This window comes from Saccoglossus kowalevskii, chromosome 7 (assembly GCF_978046115.1).
Source record: "Saccoglossus kowalevskii chromosome 7, keSacKowa6.1, whole genome shotgun sequence".
Taxonomy (NCBI): Eukaryota; Metazoa; Hemichordata; class Enteropneusta; family Harrimaniidae; genus Saccoglossus; species Saccoglossus kowalevskii.
This window is the reverse complement of record NC_140647.1, coordinates 28,847,879-28,862,969: the sequence shown is the minus strand read 5'-3', so window position 1 is coordinate 28,862,969 and position 15,091 is coordinate 28,847,879. Positions and strand designations below refer to the sequence as shown.

Sequence of the window (15,091 nt, the reverse complement as noted above, 5' to 3'; positions counted from 1 at the left end):
AGTGGTACATTAATTTCAGACTATGAGTAGCACACTTATGTCTTGGTTTTCCGTCATTTACATCAAGTGGAATTTGTGAATGTGGTCAAGTAGAATACTTGACTGGAAATCAAACTGATTTTCAAATGGTTTACATGAGTGACGCGTGACCGGTGCGTTACAGTGCAATGCTACGCCTTTAGAAGTTAAGTTTGTTTTCAGTTTAGGCTCAAATGAAACTTTTTAACGAATATATTAAACAAAGTGGCAATTTGTCATTAAATCAAAACGGTTGTGCACAGCACCCATACACTTTCGTCGAGTTCTTCATCTTGATTTGAATATTATAATAACATATAGAAAGTTTATACTTATATATTCAGGATCACACATGTATATGTGAAGAGAGATAATCAGAAACTTATAGTTATGATATGTACATTTACACACTGTAGGAATGCAATACACACAATGATGTAATACTGTCAACAATTGTTAACTCGGGAAATTGATCTTTTGTTTGTACTTTGCCATTGATATCCTTCCGATTAGCGCACTGGTGTTATATTACTCTCAGTGTAGGTTTAATATTTGAAGATTCCAATGTTTCTATACGAGACGGTTTAAAAAATTTCACTAGCTAGAAAGTGATTTGTTATTTGGAAGGAGAACTTTAAGGTACATGAACCACCGAAGCGGCGATGTGTACAACTATTGGTCATGCCTAGGTTCTGCATTCATCTCCAAATATTGAATGTGTTACTGTAGTAACTATGAAGTTAGTGACGCAATCTCATTATTGCATTCTTCTATTGATTTTTTTTTAAATCGCGGCCAGCCTGACCCTTGTGTGGTAATAGCCATAGATACATCTATCACGTGGGTGCATATTGACTCCAATATACTCGGTGTTCACCGGTGACTGTCGCGACAACGGCAAGGCATGCACCGATTTAACAACAGCACAAATGATAATGCTAGTTTTAAAACACACGCGTCTATGGTGTAAAGTATTCTGATTTAAAAGTAAGACCCCACTTTTCGAAATAATATCCTGTTTTCTGAATAATGCATTATTCGTACGTCTAATTCCCAATGTAGACGTCGTACAGAGCTTCAGATAATCGAGTCTAATGAGAATATATAAATGTTTGGCGGTTACTTTGTAAACCACACTATATAGTGTTACAGTATATATTGTGACAAACTACCGCGTTTCGCGGATAATGAGCTCGCTTCGTTTACGAGCAGTCATCATTTTCCTTCCGAGATAGGTGTTTAATCTCCAGTCGGGGACAATTCATCTCCCCTGTAACATACATGTCATCACTTAAATGAAATCTGTCTCATATTTAGTGATTAACATCTTGTCTCACATGCGACACGTAATTTGTCAAATTACTCAAATAGTTCGACGTTCATGTCGGTACAAAATACTGATTGCATGATGTTAAAATGAATGTACGAACAATTTGAGATTTTTTTTTTGCGTTCATTCACATCATTTTTCTGAAAAATAAATACACTGTGGCTATACCATATGTTATGTAATCAAACACATGCATATATACATATGCACTAACTAAACATGGTTTACGACACCATTATTTGTCTTTTGTATTTCCTCGTTTGGTTAAATGATCCTCGGGAAATATTGACGGATAACTGTATCAGATGAATCATGCACTAAATTTCTGAAATACATCTACAGTGGTATTGTAAAATAACATTCAATGCACCGGGTGTTATTCATCCGCATACAGCGTTAAGTGATTGAAACGTACTCAGGCGCATACACGACTTTCGAATGTCTTTATCGTACATTGAACCCCTGCGACGACGACACCCCACGATTCTGCCCACTGGCGATTCCCATCAATAAACTCCCACAAACGAATACATGTGTCTCGGAATAAACTCGGTCCTGGCAGTGTTTGTTAATATCTGAGTGAGTTAACGTTCGTAAACACTGACGTGATTCCTAGACACTATCATAAATAGTACAGCGTAATAAGACACCGAAAGTGCATGTTGATGCTCGTAATATGATAAATATACCTTTTAGGCTTTGTTAATAAATAAATAAGGTGTAATATACATCATGTACACATGTTTCCAATGAAGAGTTTAAATTTCAATCTAAGAACCACTATTTTACATTCCCTGGAGCGTTCACTCGTGAGAGGAATAAGCGTGAAAACCCATGCACTAAGAAATAAAAAGTACATAGCAAATTGGAATATAACACTAAAGAATATTTTTGGTTATTCTTGGCAAAGAAACACGTCTGTAAAACTACTCGTTTATGCATGTAATCATGTCATTCTGACATACTACCAGTGAAGACAACAAGATCAAAATGCACTGACAATTGGATGTTTGGTATCACATTGACAGTTTCCCCTGTACGCATTCTTTGATTTGTTGTTATGTGACTTAATATGCTAATTTAGAGGCAGTTAGTTTTTAGTATAGGTCTCTGTATTAGTATTTCCATATATTTAGAATATTCAGGAGTGTGCTTTGTTTCAAATTACCGTGACTGAAAATAGGCAAGCATGCGTACCTCCACATTTATTGAAACATTATTAAAATGACGTTAACAAACAAATAAAAAAATACCTTAGGTGCGTAAGGCAATATGAATAGTATCGGAATGTAACTTTAAAATAAATTCAGAACATTATAATTACCTGCTTTGCAATAATAGTTTACTTGTAAAGCAATCTAATTAGTTGAATGATTTCATATCGAGTAGAGTGATGGGCGCATATGGAAGACTATTAGACGCCGACCAATGATAGCAGTAGTGGTGGAACGCATTCACAATATTAATATGAACGTTATTAATTATACTGATGAGTGGTTAGGTAGTTACACAGAGATATCAATTATTTATGAAAATAAACAGCAGCGAAAAAAAGTCATTAATTTTGCTTAAATAAATAAATTAGTCCAAACATTTATTTTTTTAAACCGAGTTCGTTGTCTTTAAATAAATGATATGTTAAACGTTAGAATCGATATTCAAGAAACGTATTTTGTAAATTAATGGGCGATGCACGAGCAGCTATTCAGAAACCTAATCTGCCTAAACTTAATAGGTGACAACGATTTGATGATATCTAAATGGTGTTTGTATTTGCATAAGTCCACTTAATATGGGTGATAATGTTAGGATTATACCCCAGCTTCTATTTTATGGTTGACAATATGACGACTGAGTCTTGCCATTTATTCTCCGAACCACATCAACGATTAAACGTCTCTACTTTCTCCTGCTTTCCGGTAATTCCAGGCATTTACAATACATCTCAGTAAATTTACTGCGTCGAACTAAATACGTACAAATTAACAAGTAACGTCTTTATTAAGTGCATGTTTCCGGGGTATAAAATAACGACTACGACAATGACGACGTCAGAAACGTGAGTTAAACATTCATCTGTAGCTGCGAATTTGTGTGCGATGCGTCATTACAAGAGTAACAAAAAGCAAGTTCACTCACTTGTCATGACGCATGCCATGTTTTGTATCATGCTCACGATTATGTGAAAGCCAAAACAACTTGTTTTCATACTTCTGTTAATGCAATGTCTAAAAGTACAATCCAAAAAATATTCCTTGGCAATGGGCTGCATTCCACTAATTATCATACCTCCTTCAGACCAAAAAATGTGATGATCCTTTGTGCTGAACAGGAAATACAATGTTAACAACAAACAGGTTATGCCTGTTCTTTGCATGAACTTGTCGCGGTAAGGTCGTTCACCTTTTATGTATACGTCAATATAAAATATATGGTATATAAATGGAATTTGAATTTTGCAAAGCGAACAGACATAAAGCATAAAAGTTTCAATTTGAATAAAAAACAACAAAATATTTCCAAAGATAAAACGATGACGACAACCCGACTGCTTAACTATTGCACACATACATGTATTAGCGAAAGCAGACATTATTGATCTGTGACGGGATTACGTGTCATTGTCACAGGGGAGTGACAGATGAAACAAACAACTTCAATCACTGCCAGACGGATGCGCACGATGAATTGAACAGCGAAATCAAAATATGTGTAGCTACAGCACAATTATGTCAAACTAGTTCTGATTAATTTAGCTATAAATTCTGTGTAGCTGTCGTTTGCACCACAATGTTGTTAGGTAACCTATGAATTCATGTGATATGTTTACCCTATGACGCAATGTCATCTAACATTACATTTGCTTATCCAACATACTGGTTACAAACAGTTATCAAAGAAAAACTAAATTCAATTTCAAGACCTGAGGCTCAGCCTATCCTATGATTATATAAATAAGGATGGGTCATATAGGCATATACAATCAGTCTGTGGGAACATGGTTATAATGACAAAGTAGAATAATGGACAAAGTAGAAATACATTAGCTGTTGTGTATAAAAATAATGACAAATTAAAATGAACGTAGCCGTAACCGTAAATGTGGCTGTGTACAAATACAAGATATTTAAATTACGCGACATGTAATTGTTCAATATCGAAACATAAAAACAGATGATGGGAATCATGACTAACAATTATTGATTCAAGTCAGGTGGTTGTCTTTAGTTCCTTTAATATTAAGGTTGTCTCCATTAAGAGTCGTAGCCAAATGAACACATGGCGAGGTTATAACCTTCGTACATATATACACTCCCATAAACAATACTGTCTGACGAAATAATGAATGTATTATACACAAAAATACATTGAATATTACAAAACCTACATTGAAAAAAAGGTGAATTTTGTTTGGACAGATGTGTACTTATTGTGATAGCGCCACCTATGTGGGTGGATGGAAAGAAATAAAATCACCTCATATTTATATTTACGAATGTCCGCTTTGTAATTTTAGTGTAAAACATGTAACGCAATCAAGTTAAAACAATTATAATATGGGCGGTCCGATGGGAAATTTACAAGCAAACGTAATTCTGAAATAGAACACATATGTAATGTCGCAAGATGCTAGATAAATGGTTATAATAATATTACCATTGATAATTATTATAAAACTGAATTCGAACTGGGAAATCAGCAGTAATAATAATTCATGAAATCAGTACGACTGTATTGATGGGCTGTAGTAGACAGCTTGTTTCCCGCTGGTTATAAAATATTTCTCTAGCTACCTTGAGACCAATTAACCTACCTAACGATGAGTTATAATTATTGTATAATAAACACGTTGGTCGCAGTATAGTGTGACAGTAAGTTCATTTAATGTGCCAAGGCATGGCATAACAGTATACTATGAATTTAAATTAAATTTACTAAAATATCATTATTAAAATGAGCAAATAGTTCATTGTGAATATATTAAATTACTCAGTGATAAATTGTGTAATTGATTAGTCATCTACCGAGCACTGCATTTAAATGTCTCACATATTCTCACCGATTATTAAATAATACAACGTATTGAAAACCATACTACTTGCTATTATTCTACTTCCGGTATGCATATACGCGATATAAATCAGTTTTTCGTTCTTGTTTTTGTAAATATATCAAAAATCATCCAGTTAAATCTCGGCATACCTAGCTTACATGTTGAAGCCCATTGCATGTATACGGAGCAATACGTGATATGTGTATGTATATTGTGTATGCATAAATACATATTGATTACTAATGGCTGCTTAAACGATGTAAGGTTAAGAAACAAAATGCTCGGGCAGCTTTCAGTTTATTGCCTGCAGCTTTTTGCCATGATATATTTGCATTAAAAAAGAGGCAGTTGATTTGATTTAAGTGAAAATAAAACAGTGATTTTTGTCTGTCAATCATTAACAGTTGATACTGCAAATAACGAATACATACGTACTCATCCTATAAGTGGGCCTATCATAAAATGCAGAATATGATAATCATTGTGAGCTAGGCAACCAGTCAAACGAGACTGTGTGACGTCATGCCCATCACGACACTGACCAAGCAACTATTAAAATGCATTCATTAAGAGGCAAACATCGTGGTTACACAAGTCCCTCTTCGCAGTTGTCGTCACAACCTGTTTCAGGGTAAGCATATGTTCTCTATCAACACCATAAATGCTTTATGGTTTTGTGAGAGTGATGGCAAACAAGCTATGAATTTCAAACTAAATCTCCGATTCCACTCGTCGTCAAAGTAGCATCGTGCTATTCATCTTTTCATCAAGTGCCGCCTATTTTATTTTCATTTTTTGTTATATAAGTTATTTTATTTATTAGTTGAGAAACGCTGTGATTCATGTAATGTGATCGTTCAAACCCCGCCACGGTAATACCCTAAATTGGTATCGTTTTAGACGGCGTTTTGAGGGATTGATATACTAAGTCTAATTCCGCGCTCGGATGCTTATTAAAATAAATAAGATTTATTCATCTTTCTATCTCATTGCAGATATACATTCATTGTGCGTTATGTGTTGACGTACTGCATTGCTTGAAAGATACGGGAACATTGATATACACAACAATACATAGCTCGTGGAAGACTGCGAATGAGACACCGAAAACACTCTGGAATTGACCTTCGTGTATACATGCTGTGTTTTTATTCATGGGTTTCAAGTCTGCGTTGATTCTTACTGCAGTGATTTTAGCCACCATCACTACTAAACAGGTAAGGGGACATTTCTTTTTAATTCTATATTCTGCACCGTCGTCTTTTTGTATTTCATCGGTGTTCAGCGGGTATGTGTCAAATTTCATCAGCTGTTTACAAACACATACGGTAATTACGGTACTCATTCGTTCAAAACACCTGGCCTAGAAACGACGACTAGGCCTGCTTATTTCAAACTAGATTTTAATTTAATTCAATCTGGCATGTATTAGGAGTTTTACGCCTGGTTGAAACTGGCTACTGACGCTCGTGTTTCGAAGCACACTATCGCTATCTTCACTTCGAGTAGACTCTTTTCATTACATTCATACAAAGACATACCACGCAGAAAAAAGACTCAGTAGTGTAACTTCGTTAAAATTCCCCCCAGCATGCCTTTTTCTCCCCCAAATTGGAGAAATGAGGTTTTATCAAGATAGTCTTTTATCTCTTCACGTCGGTAATTCCGTCTTTGCTGTGTACCGTCACGTTCACCTTTCGAGGTAAGATGTCATTAACTGTTGTCTGACTTATTTATACTTTCGCCGCATGGGTCACAATTGCAAACACATTTCATGTTGTAAAACAGATCGCGTGTTTTCAGTAGACCCATCATTCTCAGCTGTTCTATCGATCGCCACACCAAACGTGTATTTGTATTATATAATCATACCTGCTTATTCGACAGTAGTGGATGAAAACTCATTAGATCTTAAGTACGTACTTCCTATTCTTGGAGACTGTCTCAGTTTTTAATGTGGTGACATGGTCGGACCATTTCTTCGTGCACATACAAACATGGAAAAACAAATGTGAAATTATTATAACAACACAATATAGTCTCAAATAAATTAATCAATTAAGAGGGAAATATTAATTATGATATTTTTGTGTTCACATTATTCGAAGAATGTTAGTTGAAGTAATATATACGCTAAGGTGAATTAATCTCTGCTTTAATTTATAAATGCCTGCTTTAAGAATTAGTAAAGTTGCAATTGCTCGTTCTAACAGGGGTCTGGTTGTAATAATTTACGTCGAAATAAAGATAGCCGCCCGTTCGTCATCAGTGGCAGCCGCAATCACTTACTAGTTTGTGAATGTCTAACTCGAGTCTTATTTTCAGATTGATTGTAATTATATTTTGTAAGATGTAGTCTTCAGGCACATTGCAAGTGGGCATCAATATAATATACAGACTTGAAGGAGTGTGTTCGGAACATTGAACTTCGCATGTCACTTAATATGGGTTATTAAAAGAAGCCGCAAAGAACAGAATTGGACGGAGTAGCCGGTTCCGTTAATCACCCGCAGTGCATCTTTTCAATGTGTTTCATAGACAAAGTATGAACACATAGACTGTTACCTAGTGTTCGTAACCCCCCACCCCCACCCATTGCGTGAAATAAGAAATGAACATAAGTGTGTATTTATAGACGCATTACGCATTCGAACGAATAAAACAACCTGATTCGTGGTTTGAAAATTCCCACCTTTGCATTCTGAGTGGCATCAAAGCATAGCATCTTAAGGAGAGTAAATATCGCCCCAAGTGATTTTGTGTGCTAAGTCCTATTAAATTTGAGGGAATATTGTAAATGAAATGAACTGCGAAATGAAAAGCCAATGAAGAGCCCTTGAGGGGTTAACGTAGGTACGCGCTTCACGTGCGCACTGATTGGTACCCGGTTCACGCGCGTTCACAGAGGCCAATTAAACACGATTGTGTTCCACCCGGTAATCATTTGATCTTCATACCAAATTCTGTATTTAATGGAAAGTTCGGCAAAGTAGAACAAAAATATACGATGATTTGTCTAGATGTTCATAAATCAGCAATCGTCGAGCTCACCTCTAATAAAACTATTTTTGAAACCATCAATGTATTTTAACTAAATTGCGATGGGCGGTCCGCGCGCGTCTTTAGAGTAACTCGACAAGCAGGACAATGGAGAAAACGAACCCAGTGCATTTCCACTGAAAGGTTTGATAAATTATAAACATATATGCGTTCATGCAAACAATAACATTTTTTTATTTCATATTATTTGTGTCAACAGTGTCGTATGGTCGTATTACCCCCAAGTTACTTGAAATATACTAGAAGTGGTGTCAATATTATCACGTGTCCCATCCATCTATGTGTAAGTTCTATGAAAAGCGCGTTCAGCCCTGGAATCTGAATACGAAATCTAGAACGCGCGTACTACACGGCAGGTAAATTCCGATTACTGGAAATCGTTACGTATCGCAATATATTATCAGAATTGTACACTATCAGGTGTTTTTAAAATCCTGAGACTCTTCGTCACTCTTCGTCGCCCCTTTGGGATAGTGGTTTAGTCCAAGAAAAAGACGTCAGAAAAATTTGGAACTTACACATAACAACGTAAAATAATAATAACTATTTGTGGCGTAGTTTTTATTCGAACATGTTAAATTATGTAAGGAGGTTAAAAACGTTACGCTCGGTTATTTGATGGCGGATATCAAACCTCTCTGAATAAAATTAGCATATTTGGGGCAGATAAACAACTTCACCTACGCTCGGTTATTATCTTCCGCCGAACATGTTAATTTCTTCCAAAGAGAAATACCGCTACTAAATACCACCACTTGCTGTTTATAATATCTAAACATTACATGGCTTTATGTCACTATGATACATATGATAAAATGACATCACTGAGTTGAACATGTTTTTAAATTTCTAATTTTAGCTAAAAACGTACTAGTGTTATGGGATGGTCATTTTGTTTCAATATGTAACAAAAGTTGGATATTTACTTTTTTTAATTGTTTGGAAATTTGGAAAGCAGATTTCTACAATTGATGTTACATAATGACAAGGCTAATACATACACATAATTGTACTTTAACGTAATGATAATTGTTCTGTTTTATTCGCTGTCTTGTCTAGTCGTAGTGAAAGAGCGAAAGTGTAGCGAAGTTTTGAAATATGATATATACATATATGTGTGGTGTGTCTCATTAATGCTTCTCATGTTGATATTTGTCTACGTAAATGGCTTGCTCCTTGTTGGTGCTAAATCTTAGTTTTACAAACATTTCTCAGTTTAGCTAGGTTTGTTGTATTGTGGGCGATGGCGGTGTTCTTCTGCAGTGAAAATGAGGAGTCGGTTTTATGATGCTCAATTGACATTCTCAGCGGTTTCCAGGAAATGATTTAGTACGTGCAGTTCTCCCGGCATGGCGACCTGAAATGATGCGGCGTAAGAAAATTAAAACAGTAAAAACATTCCCAACTGAAATGTAATCTCTGTTGTCGCCTCAAGTCAGCATAAGGACACGTAAATATTAAAAGCGTAATATTTATGTGTCACTTTATGTGTGTGAAAAGTGGCATGGTGGATTTATCGTCCTACTGACTTCTCCAATCATGGTGGACCTTTCGACGAAAGTAGCACGTAAGGTATATCCATATTTACCACGAATCAACGAATTTACATATCCCGAACGGAACATTCAAAAAATGTGTAAGCAACCAAAAAGTACGCAACAATACTTGACAAATCAGCAAAAGATGGATATGTGGAACCGAAGGCGCATATTGTCATGACGCGTCATTCAACTATAGGTAAAACGGTGTATTTGCTCCTAAGCATCTTTAGGGTTTACCATTAGGAATATTGATAAGTTACACATATCGCAAAGTTCTTTCAAATGTCGGATTACGGGAAATACAAATATACCAAAAACAGTCAATCTGTTCGCGCAGGGGTCCTACCTGGAACGCCCTAACATTAAAGCGAAAGATATTAAGAGGAAGCCCCTCTTCCCTAACCCTCTTATTACAGTTAAAATCACATATCTTCACTTGAACATTCGCATATATCTCACTATCCGATGTCCCCCGGGAGCTAATATCTTCGGTGAGTAGTGAGAAGTAGCACGGCGGAAACATTACAAAAAACCTCAGTTCCATCTCGTTATCGTCTCATCTGACGGTGATTGCGGGTGCATTCATAAGTACTCCCTTGTGTGGAGGGATTGAGACGAGGTTAATAAGACAGAGAGACGTTGACGATCACAAAGATGTAAAGAGGAGCGAGTGGAAGGTCATTTACATATTGACGGCTTTGGTGAGTATTACTTCTTCGACTTCCTCAGGTTGTCATTACGTTAAAAACCTCAGAAAATTAAAGGAAACATATATACTTTCCATATATTTTAACGTTTCAGTAATTATATGAAAGTGTTATTTTTAAACTAAACCATCAGTTATGCATGTAGGTGATATTCACATAATATCGCCAATAATGCATGTGCTATTAAACTTTGTCGCAGCTGTTTATATTTCACAGCACAAAATACAAATTAACCTTTTCTACCTTGAAGCAACAGGGAACAAATCAGTTAGCAGAAAAATCAGAATTAGGATTGGGAAAACTCATATCGCTGCTGTAAATATAGCCCAGACAGGATGGTATTAGCCAACATTCACTACAAAACTATTTTCATTGTCTTTTTATGAAAATTGTTCATTTGTTCACTTGTTTTGAAGACTGGGTGTGGTACTTCCTGATACATGAACCAGTAATCCATAAAAATATCGTAAATACACATTACGTAATTTTGTTTATTTCACAAAATCAATTACAGTCCAATCGTTCTGAATGAAAACAAAATGGCCGCTTATAATTAAAATGATGTTGTATTACTTCGTTCATTTAACTTTGACACATTAAATCTCTCAATTAGATTTCGAAATCTTATATTTGGATTGTGTTTAGTATTTTGCTTATGTGCCATATTATTCAAAGAAAAACGAGACAATAACTTAAAAAGTGAGAGATTGGCTATAATTGGGTTGTTTATATTTTATCGCATATAGTAGGATTGCATATATTAGTATGGTCTCTTGGTAGTGCTGGATATACTTTTGATGCGTGTAAACGTCACACTGCGCAATGAAACACCAACAATATATCATTACATATCAACTGTGTATTCAATTTAGCTATATGACCTTATGTATGAAATCATGTATGTTGAAAGGATCTCTCGAATTATCTCAATTTTCCGACTTACTTGACTTTCGCTTTAGGTGTCATAGTTCAGATTCTGTGTCCTTATTAGCTGGTCAAATCAACCAGTAAAAGCGTATAACAGTTCATTTGCACTTCATATGCATTGCGTGAGTCCACGTGTTATGGGCATGCCTAGAAATATAACATGTTTAATAGTGATGACACGATGACACTGATTATTCGCCGAACGAAAAAGCAGTTAACGGCGTTATGTTTACGTTACATTCATATATAAAGCGTTGCAAGCCCATGTACGGACGCACAGTGCATACACGTACACTGAACAAGCGTGGGATATGCATCTGCGTACGATTTTCTAAAGCGTAATATCTGAATAAAACAAAAGCTCGTGCTGACCCTAAATGTCTACAAATCTTAGCGTGATATGCAGGTGAATTGAGATACTAAGCGAAAAGCGAACGAATTTACATTTAAATTAGAAGGCGAAAGTAACAATGTTTAAATGGATTTAATTTGGTTCTGTGCTATAAAGAGTGAAACTGTAACAACACACGTCTATTAAGGTACGAATAACTACCGCTATGTGGCTTTATATTACTCATTTGTTTTCATGGTGAATGTCAGAGAAATCTTCATCATTAATTGTTTTATGTTTCCTAAGTGTTATGTTCTGATGTGGGGGGGGTATGGTCGTTTAATTACAATGCAGCGAGTTATACAGCGGGTAACCTTATGAGCAGAAGTGAAACAAAATGTATCCGAGCGTGCATCATTGCAGAATCTGCACCCGTTGCATCTTACTGAGACCGTCACAGTGTTTTTTTGCATCATGATGGGGTCGGAAATTGTAGAGTTTGTAATATGTCCGGCTATACGGTCTTCCGATTAAAACTGCACGCATTGTCACACACACACGTCAAACAGCTGTTAGAGAAGAGTAACATTGTCTTTTAATAACAGAGATTTCGCTGTTCTGTGTCATGACATTACGCAGCGTGCATTACGCACATAAAAACCGACAGCAGCATATACAACGTATAAAAACGAAATACAAGCGAGTTACCATTTGTCTGTTTATCGTGTTGCTAAGCTATTTCTAGGGCACAGTTTAGTAGTTAACAGTCCCATAAACATGGATGTATAACATCGTATAACAAATGTTAGCTCTTCAGATTTGAATTATGACGTCATTTTTAATGACTACTAATATGTACCTTGATTGCTTGATTGATTGATTGATTGATTAAGCACTATTGGAAAAAGCTTACATTAGCAGATGGGACATTTATTTTATCGGCTAAGTAATCTAACAGGAACGCGAAGCATATATGAATTCCTGAAACTGGGTAGTGCGCAATTACGTCACCCTGGTGATAACACTAAAGATACGCTGAAAAAACGTGTTCGTTAATGTAGACACGAATATAAAAATAGTTTAATTCATTTGTGATGTGACTAATCTATTAATTTGTCCCAGGATAGAGCGTGAAATGAGTGATATAAAAATGAATACAGTTGTTTATATATGTGTAAATCATACAATATGCATATTAGAATGGAATTGCGGGAGATATTAAAATTCGTTAATATGTTTTAGAAAAATTGATGTATAATATCCAAATGGCCAATTACAGTAATGCTTGCATATTTATCGTGTATCAGTGACCAATAATATAGCTCGTTATGAATGCGTTATTTTGCTCTCTTGTATGGATAAATGCTACTGGTGCTTGCATGCTGTAATGATATTACGATAGCATAAATTATGAAGAGTATTCTATGGGTTATACTGGTCATCCAATGAAGAAAATGAAATGTGGTTTCACCGGGGAAAACATTTTCTTTAACAATTGAATTTTTGTCATGTTTTTTTTTGTATTTGCACTCAAAATTGTAAGTTTTATACATTGTATAATTCATTTCGGTGAGTTTCCGAATAAGTTTGGTATGTGTTTTCTCACAATATACCTTACATAATTAAGTAACGAACTCATCAGACGGAGAATTTCAATTCGATTCGATATCTCGTGATGGGTGTGATTGTTAAATATTTTATCAGATTACTACTTTACAAAAATAAGCAAACGCGTCAAAGTTCAGGACAAAGTGAGCCAGTAATAGCTTTGATTGGCAGACAGTCATCTAGGTCACGTTACGAACCTTTTCATCTCATTTAATTCCTTTGAGAAAAATAACTACTTAACACCTCTATGGAGATAACGAAAATGAAAGCGTACATCTGCTTTTGTCAGTTGATATTCGTCCTCATTGTTGAAACAAAAATTCAAACCAATCAGTCAGTCAATTATGATTGTCACTGCATTACGACAGACTTTTTTAATAGTTGAATTGTATTAGGAAATCCAATATTTTTTTTCTTTTGTCGAACACGAACTCACGCGTGAAATTACGAGATTGCGAAATATGCCATGTATCAGGAGCGGTTGATTGACAGAAAGCATAAACGTCACGCTACAATTATCGGTAAATTGAGACGTTGAACGGACGCTCAAATGCTCTAAATGTGAAACCTCGGTGTATAAATAGACTCGTTTACAAGTCCAAATACGCCGTCAGTAAAAAAAAAATGCTGCGCTGTGAGGTGGTGTCAAGTTCACTGAATCAGCAAATATATACTGAATAAAAAACATGGATATTTTAAGAATTATTTAATTAAGAAGACCATTATTGAATTTATACTCGGGATGTATTATATTCCATGTCCTCATGGGAACGAGTTGGTGCGTGCAGTGTCGTTAAAACACACCTCCCCTCCGGCATCTAGAAGTTTACATAGCTTCTATTATGAACTTGCTCTGAAATATGAAGTGCAATCTTGTTATCAGTGCCTTGTCATGTGCACGCGTTGATGATACATGATATCTGAAAAATAAATGTATCGACAGACCCTCTCAAACAAAAGGCGAGGGACTTGACCTGCTTTGACACAATAACCTCAACCAATCATTTTGGAGTAGCGTATTTGTGTGACGTCAGAGTGAAAAGATTGTTGTATAGAGGTATTATGTCAAGTTCGATGGCAATCGGCTGATATTTTCACATTTGTGCTAATAATTTAATTCCGGTTTGGTCTGCGGGATACATATAGTGTTGCCGATGCACTGGTGGTTAGGCATAAGAATTCGTGAAGGATTGAAAAATAGTGAACGGCGTATTCTTACTTGTTTGTGTGTCTATCCGTATCTAGCCATATCTCATTAAACATTATAACTGAGAAATGGCATCGCAAATAAAAGTCGATATGCAAGTATATAGGAGAAATCATAGCTCTTCTGTGACGATAACATTTCTAAAAAACTAAAAATAACAAATATAATGACACAGAATGTACCAGAAATTTTTAAATACCATCACAAAAACTGACCGACCGACACAAGAAGAGCTATCATGGCACACATTTTCACAATTCCGCAACCGGATCTCAGTCGTGTGTGAAAAAATTATGTTTAAACTTGGT

General features: G+C 35.6%; 1 protein-coding gene across 1 annotated transcript in view; it reads left to right on the top strand.

Moving 5' to 3' along the window:
* Nucleotides 1-6,392: 6,392 nt before the first annotated feature.
* The window catches only part of LOC144348134 (corticotropin-releasing hormone receptor 2-like), a 45,976-nt gene continuing 37,277 nt past the window's right edge, over nucleotides 6,393-15,091 (top strand). Inside the window, exon 1 of the mRNA XM_078007633.2 lies at nucleotides 6,393-6,619. Coding sequence (XP_077863759.2) covers nucleotides 6,557-6,619 — 63 coding nt within the window. The 5' untranslated portion in view covers nucleotides 6,393-6,556. The remainder of the gene's footprint in view (nucleotides 6,620-15,091) is intronic.